Here is a 7,441-nt window from a genome sequence, read left to right on the forward strand (position 1 = left end):
CAGCAGGACTCTTAGTGTCCAGCTGTGTAAGGGATTTATGTGCGAGTAACCCTAGTGTCTTAAAGGTGTAAATGTTTTGGATCCATAAAAGGAATAAGGGACTGCAGCCAGAACGAGTGCATAGTATTAATTTAGTGGGTAAAACCGAACATACATAAATAATATCTGGAAAAAGTGCAGACTTCAGGGTGTCAGGGTGAAGAAAGGAATGTAACCAGATTTAGCTTTTCCCTGGAGCACCCTCTCAATCTGTTCACCGCCTTTGAGAAGGGCAGTGCATTGTTCTTTTCTGCTGCCCTAGCAGACAATCAGACCCAGCTGTACCATGTGGCTCTTTACTGGCTTTTATAAACACACTAACAAACCAAATTATTTTCTTGGTGTTTATTTATCCTCTGCTTGAAGTGTTCTGATGAGCGACTTTATACAGGTCAGGCTCTCATGTTGGGATTCTGCAGGAAGTATTGCCCAGTAATTATTGTTCTGATGGTTACAGATTTGTCTGCCTTCTTAAAATAGCCTTACTTCTAAGTAATTTGCTTGTCACCCTCTTCTTTGGGCTGCATGCCTAAGGACATCAAAGCTTTTGTACAACTATTACTCTGTGAAAATGCTGTACTGTTTTCCTACTGCTCCTTCATGCTGTCACAGCTTAGGACACTGGAATAGCCCAGATGCCTTGACTGAGAGTACAGTGTCTAAAATCAGCTTTATGCAATAAACTTCCCTTTTCTCAGGGGCATTTTCCACTTAAATGGGATCTCTCTTATTTGAAAACCTTCCTTTTGCCCCTTCTTGGCAGTTTTGAATATAGAAAGTTGTCCTGTAGTCTTTGAGGGATTTTGCTTGAGCCCCAATGGTAACGGGAACGTGTGATTCAGATGCACTGTTCTTGCAACTGAGTCACGAGCAATCAGCATGTCACCAGCTGAACGCATTCCCGTTCCTCTTACTGCCTTCAGATATCCTAGGAATAGAACCGAGCCAAGTTGACACATCGTTTGGGTGGTCAGTTCTAGCTTCATTCTGCAGTAAACTTGGCCATGCTTGTAAATCCTTACTCGGTGCTTACCGAGACCAGCTGGGTAATTTTACAAAGGTTCAATCAGTAGGAAAGATGCAAGAGAGAACTGGGAATCTGTTATAGTCCGAATATTCTCTTGTAATTGTGCATTAGCTCTCTGATGGTTCAGCATTTGGAAGCGTTGGGAAGTCACTGTCTCCCATGGTTTTAAATGCTGCAGCTGTGCACCACGTTTCGGTGACTTCAAATGCATGTGTTACCCCTCCAGCCTGAACATCCCTTCAGACAATCAAAGGATACTGAGGAGAGGCTAAAGGTCATTCCCAAATTCTGCTTTCCAGATCCCAAAGACTGGTTTCCTGCATCAGACCTTAAAAGGTAAAGACTTGTTTCTGAATACTCATGCATGAAACAGGCAATGCTGAAAGCTTAGGTCTGTGCCAGTTTCCTGGACCACTGGAACTGCAGCCAGAGCAGGGGGTCTTCAGCATGACCAGAAACAGAATGACTTGTAGTTTGTGTGCTGTTTGTCAGTCTCTTCCGTGAACTGCATGGTGAATTTAACCTGACTGTCCTTTGGTTCCTCAGTGAAACATTTTCTTTTGTGTTGACGGGTGAGGATGGCAGCCGCTGGTTTGGGTACTGCAAGAAACTCTTGGTAAGCACCTGTGTATTGGGTGGAGTGTAAAGAAAGTGTTGATAAATGCACAGTCAAGTGCAGGATGTGAATCAGCAGTAATTTCCTAGATGAGTAGAATAGTGCCTGGGTTGCTGCTGGGGTTATCAGCCCTTCGAATGCATAGGGGAAGGAGAATGGTGATGTCCAGCAATACAGAGAAATGGACTCTGGGTGTGAAACACAGCTCCTGGAACTGGTCATTCCTCAGGGATCTTTTAAGTCAGAACTGTGGAGGGAACTACAGCAGAAGGAACGCTGCGATTCAGCTAGGTTCTTTATTGCATCCCTGTTCCTGGCATAACTGTTCCTGTTGCCTTCCAGCCAGAGGGGAAAGGGAAGCGCCTTCCTGAGGTATACTGCATTGTGAGCCGCCTGGGCTGCTTCAACCTCTTCTCCAAGGTGAGGTGGGGAAAGCCTGTTACTCCTTATTGGACTTGAGTCTCTGACACCCTGCAAACTCCAGAAAGTAACTGGATGCTTCTGTCCAGTCTAGAATTACTTAATGATTGTAATGCATCCCAGCAGAGTGGTGGTTTCACGCCACCTTTGCTTTGACAGGGCAAATAAAATTGTATTAGTGCTGAGTCTTGTCAGCCGAAACACAGACGACTAACTCCTTCAGTAAATTGTCATCAGGAAGTGGCTTCTAACACCTGATATTACTGAAGGTGCCCCTTCCTCCTCTTCTTCCATGACTTGGAAATGGAAAATCAGTTTAAGGGGGGCAGGGGGAGGAGATCTCAGCTTGTTTCTCCTAGTACCATGAGGAGAGTAGATAAAGTGGTAAAGACTGGGGAAGGCTGCTGCAGGTAAAGAGCAGCTGTTGCAGAAGACTACAGGGGCAAGCTAGTGATGAAAGCTGATTTCTAATGGTTGGAGCACAGAGAGAACAGCGTTTCAGAAAGATTTCTTGGGGAAGAGGATGGAGTGTTGTTTTTCTGACCCCTCTGACTAGTTGTGAGAATTTGAATACCACATACAAGACATTTCCTTGCAGTAGCAAGAGACTGGATTTGAGAACGGAGAGGTGCACTCACAGTATCTAATGGGTATCTGTTCCCTTTTGATTGTTCAGGCATTTGAGAGGAGCTTTCACAGGGATCCCAGGCGAGCAGGGAGAGGGCTGTGTGTCTGTGTTGGAGCCTTCATGTGTAGCTGTGGCATGGGATATTCTAACAAAGGCTCAGATCTCCTCTGGCTCACCAGTGGGCATTGAGCCAATCCTGCTGTATTTGCTTGCAGATTTTAGATGAAGTGGAGAAGAGGCGAGAGATGTCCCCAGCCCTAGTACACCCATTTATGCGTAGTGTGATGGAGGCGCCTTTCCCTGCTCCCGGACGCACGATTGCTGTGAGGAGTTTCCTGCCAGGAGCAGGAAATGAGGTAAGGGAAATCAGGAACGGCTTTTCGGTGTCAGTGGTGTCTCTGAGGCATAGAGGCACTCTGCAGACTCACTGTAGAGTGATGCCGCCTGTAAGTAATTAGTCTGAAGGTAATGTCCCGAAGTCCAAAGGGAGGCTGTTGGAGAACCTGGCTTCTGGTTGAATCATCAGCCATACAAGTGATTCCCTGCTTTTCGAGGAAGAGCTGCTTGGGAGTCCTCTGCAATGCCCTGTGCCGACTGCCCAGGCTGCAGGCTCCACGCGGGAGGAGCCACCAGCTCTGCGCTCCAGACAGGCTGCCCTTGTCCGGCCTCGCTCTGTGCTGGGGCTTTCTTCTCCAGCTCTCTTACTCTGTGCTTGCCCCTCAGGTGATGGAACTCTGCCGTCCACTGGATTCCCGACTTGAACATGTTGACTTTGAATGCCTGTTTAAGTGTCTCAGTGTCTCTCACATGATTCGGGTCTTTGCCTCTCTCCTGCTGGAGAGGAGAGTGATCTTTGTTGCTGACAACTTGAGGTAAAAAATGTGTCTGAGTGACTCGTTCTTTCTGAGGGATATTGTTTTTTCTTCTGCATCTGGGCCTGTTTCATGTGCAAGCTTCCACACAACACGTGCATGCTTAGAATTTGGAGTATGCTGTTCACTCAAGAGGAGAGAAGGGTTTCCTTTACCTCTTTAGTCTGGGTTGATGCTATTCCTAGCTCCCTGTAACTGACTTTAAAAGTGGATGCATAGGGCTTCTGCTGATGCATAAACAGTGTATGTGAATTACCTTTTCCCTGAGCATTTCTAACCTGTGTCTGTAGCTGAGTCCTGAACGAGACACTGACAGGCCACTCTGTGCTTCTCTTCCCTTTCTAGTACTCTGTCTAAATGTGGCCATGCCGCAGTTGCAACGCTTTATCCCTTCACTTGGCAGCACACCTACATACCAGTCCTACCAACTTCTATGATTGACATTGCGTGCTCTCCGACCCCATTCCTAATTGGCATTCTTTCCTGCTCATTACCACAGCTCCAGGACCTGCCCATAGAAGAGGTGAGAACTGGGTGAAGCACAGTGGAGGGGCAATGTCAGTGGTATGAGGCTGACCTCTCTGGAGTTCTCTCTGTGGATTCGGTCTTAATGTGAACTGTTAAACTTTTCTGAGAGGGTTGGTGAACTTGCCAGATACATGTCAGGATGGTCCATTATAAGAAAGATAAATACTACTCACTGTTCCATAGACAGGCTGCAGTTATGCAAAACTTGTGTTTCGTGTGTGAAATCCCCTGCCAGTGGGGACATTTTAAAAAAAAGAAAAAGTGTTTTCTTTCTGTACAGTGACATACCTTATTATGAGAGTCAGTGTGTTCTGTACATCTTTCCCCAGGTTCTGATTGTTGATCTTTGTGCTGACAAGTTCTTGAAAGAGGTGAGTGAAGTAACAGTACCAGTCATTCATGGTTATATTCCAGGAAAAGGCATCAGTGAAAGAAAATGAAAACAAGAAATCAGCAGAAGCTAGTATTCATAGGTAGACTCCAGTGGCTGGAGCATTCCTTTTTCATCAATATTGGAGGAAACAGGCTTACAGATCCTTGTTACAAGGCTGAGGCTGCACGAGGTGCAGAGCCCTGTGAAGCCAAAGAGGCTGCTTACCTGACCCGAATTTAAAAACAGCTATTTTGTTGGTTCACTATGTGAGGTGGACCACTAAGATTCTTTGCTGCTTTCTATGTACTCATTCTCTGCAGGGCTTTCTCCTCTCTCATCTGACTGGAGTCTGTTTGTTGGTTTGGGCTGTTCTTTTTTCCAGGAGTGATAGTCTAGGAGACAAATTACCACAGTTCATTTGTGGTTCTCTGCTGAACTTGACCTAATGGGCTTCTACATCACCAGAGAAGCAGCTATAAACATACTGGAGTGTCACTAGTTCAGGAGGGTATTTGCATCTCATTTTCCTTGCCTTACTGTTCTGTTTTGCATTGCAGCCTGCAACCGGAGACAGGTATTAAAGAATCAGATTTTTTTAACCATAATGTTGAGACTTGTCTTATTTTCTCTAACAGACTTTGGTTGTTCTTGTGTGTTTTATCACTGGTATAAAAAGCCTCAGTCTGTGTTGTGGATATAGCACGTTGTTCTGTGTTGGCCAGTTGCATCTGTGACTCTGATAGTTCATAGTCTGAGGGTGCTGAGCAAACTTCTTTCATTTTTGTGGCTAGAAGACAGGTGTGTTGTCTCCACCAATACATGCCGTAATCACACCCTCTAACTGCTTTAGGCACGTGACAAGCGTGTCTCATCTGCTCACCATGAGAAGGTTCTACTGATGAGAGCTGTAACACAAAATGCTTTCCACTTTTCTCTTTAGGCATCAGATGAAGATGAGATCCTGCCTCATAAACTCCAGGCTGCACTTGTACAAGTCTTGGAAGAACGAAGTCAAATCTTGTCACATGAGCCGAGTGACACACAAGGTGCTTCTATGGAAATGTGTTCACATTAGCAAATCTCTACAGCTTCCATGTAGTTGATATAAAAATGAGCAAATGGAAAGAAACGTTAAGAAGTGACATCTTAGAAAGCTGTTACTGAGAACATCTTTCTTGTGAGTGTGGTAGGAAGGAGCTTGGTGTCCTAACAACTGTTCCTCTTTCCACAATCATTATGTGCTGAGCTCTTGCGTTCTTTGGGCCAAGTGCAACAGTTCACATGATTTGAGTTTTCTTTGATTTTTCTTAAGTGGCAGTGAGAACATTTTTCTTAAACAGAGAATGTAGCACTTTCTGTAATTCTGTACTTTAGAGGGTAATCTGACAGATCATTTTCAAAGTTGAACTGCTTTATACAGAATCCATCAGATAAATAAGTGTGAGATTTTAAAAGGCACTGAGTAGTTTGAGAGAATGGCATCAGCAAGTTATGCCATTCCAAACACATCAGAAGTAATGAAGCTCGTTTTCCAGTGGATTCACGTTCTGTAATTTGCCTCATTCTTTAAGAGAATTAAACCTAGAGTGTGATGAGCCTTACAGCTTGTTAGACACTAGATGTTTGATGGGGAAAAGAAATTACGAATACGGTAATTGCTGGAAAAGCTTTAGAATGGAACCTGGCTCAGCTGCAGCAGAAAGCTGACATGGGAGAGAAATCTCCGTGTTTGAGCTGTGGCTTCTTTCATACCTGAAACTTCATAGTCCGAGACATCCAGCCAAAAAAGTAGCTGCTGCTCCTCTTTTAGAAGAGGAATGACCAAAGTGATGAATGATGTAGAGGGAAATTTCCCCTCCGTTGTCCCCTTCGCAGGTGACGTGTCTCTCAACTCCCTGGTCTCTGAAGCTTTTGTGCAGTTCTTTGTGGAGATCGTTGGGCACTACTCCCTGCACATGAGTGTCACAGAAAAAGGAGAGCGGGTGTTTCAGCGCGAACTGTTCCGAAAATCCCACGTGTCACGCAATGTGCGTCATTTTTTGCACTTCTTCATGGAAACACAGATGTTTGCAGGGTTCATACAGGACCGAGAGCTAAGCAAGAACATGGTCAAAGGTGAGGTTTGATCTTACTTCCTTGTTTTGTAAATGCACTTTCAAAGTATAATGTCCTTTTGACCTGACAAGTTAATCCTCTTGGCGTTTTGGTGTATGGAATAGCTCCATCCCCTGCTGATTACTCCACAAAATCCATCTTATGAAGCAATGAATTTTTGCATCTCCTTTCTGGGCTTGATCTTCCAGCTTACATTACACGCACGATTTCTCTCTCGTAGCCTCCTTGCTAATGATTTAAGATGCCACATGCTAGAAGATGAAATAGCTCATCTAGGTGAGGGATTTTTTCCCCCCTCTCTCTTTAGGCCTTTTTGAGGTCCGTGCCTTGCAGTATTTGGAGAGTACTCCAGAGACAGAGCCAACTGGAATGAACAAAATCCTTCGCAGTCTTGGTAAATGACACTCCTGCTTTTTGTTGATTTTTTTTTAAATAAATTTAGCTATTGAACAAATAGCATGCAAAAGAGAGCAGGGCCCATTCTGTGCCTTGGGCACTTGTGTTGCTTTTGTTTACCTTTGCCCCTTCAGGGGACACTAAACACGTTTTATTTAATTTTTAAGCTTTTGCATCTTTAGACAAAGTTTGTGTAACTTGCCTCATCTTAGAGCTGACTACACGTGTTCGTAACGTTGGTCTTGGGTGAGACGGTGCTCAGGGGGCAGCAGCCGTGCCTGACACCGTGAATTTCCACCGTAAGAAGTTCCTCAGCCAGGTGACTCCCGGAATATCTTTAGTCCTAATGATGTTTTTTTCTCCGTAGGAAGTAAAATGAAATTTCTTCAGAAGAAATGAGCGTGCGCTGCCGCGGGCCGGCGGCGCG

The 7,441-nt window shown here is 44.9% G+C and overlaps 1 protein-coding gene across 2 annotated transcripts in view; it reads left to right on the forward strand.

The window, feature by feature from the left end:
- DENND2C (DENN/MADD domain containing 2C) overlaps nt 1–7,437 on the forward strand; it is a 17,225-nt gene extending 9,788 nt beyond the window's left edge. The window contains exons 7-17 of one of the 2 annotated variants that reach the window (XM_010136372.1): nt 1,293–1,402; nt 1,613–1,682; nt 2,025–2,102; nt 2,946–3,086; nt 3,454–3,602; nt 3,948–4,125; nt 4,460–4,501; nt 5,444–5,537; nt 6,379–6,618; nt 6,926–7,012; nt 7,382–7,437. In XM_010136372.1, the coding sequence (XP_010134674.1) occupies nt 1,293–1,402; nt 1,613–1,682; nt 2,025–2,102; nt 2,946–3,086; nt 3,454–3,602; nt 3,948–4,125; nt 4,460–4,501; nt 5,444–5,537; nt 6,379–6,618; nt 6,926–7,012; nt 7,382–7,413 (1,221 nt within the window). In that variant the 3' untranslated portion in view covers nt 7,414–7,437. Of the gene's footprint in view, nt 1–1,292; nt 1,403–1,612; nt 1,683–2,024; nt 2,103–2,945; nt 3,087–3,453; nt 3,603–3,947; nt 4,126–4,459; nt 4,502–5,443; nt 5,550–6,378; nt 6,619–6,925; nt 7,013–7,381 lie in introns of both variants that reach the window. The other variant, XM_010136370.1, reaches the window with a different exon arrangement.
- Nucleotides 7,438–7,441: the final 4 nt, after the last annotated feature.

The sequence above is a fragment of the Buceros rhinoceros genome, unplaced genomic scaffold (assembly GCF_000710305.1).
Source record: "Buceros rhinoceros silvestris isolate BGI_N320 unplaced genomic scaffold, ASM71030v1 scaffold14335, whole genome shotgun sequence".
Classification (NCBI taxonomy): Eukaryota; Metazoa; Chordata; class Aves; order Bucerotiformes; family Bucerotidae; genus Buceros; species Buceros rhinoceros.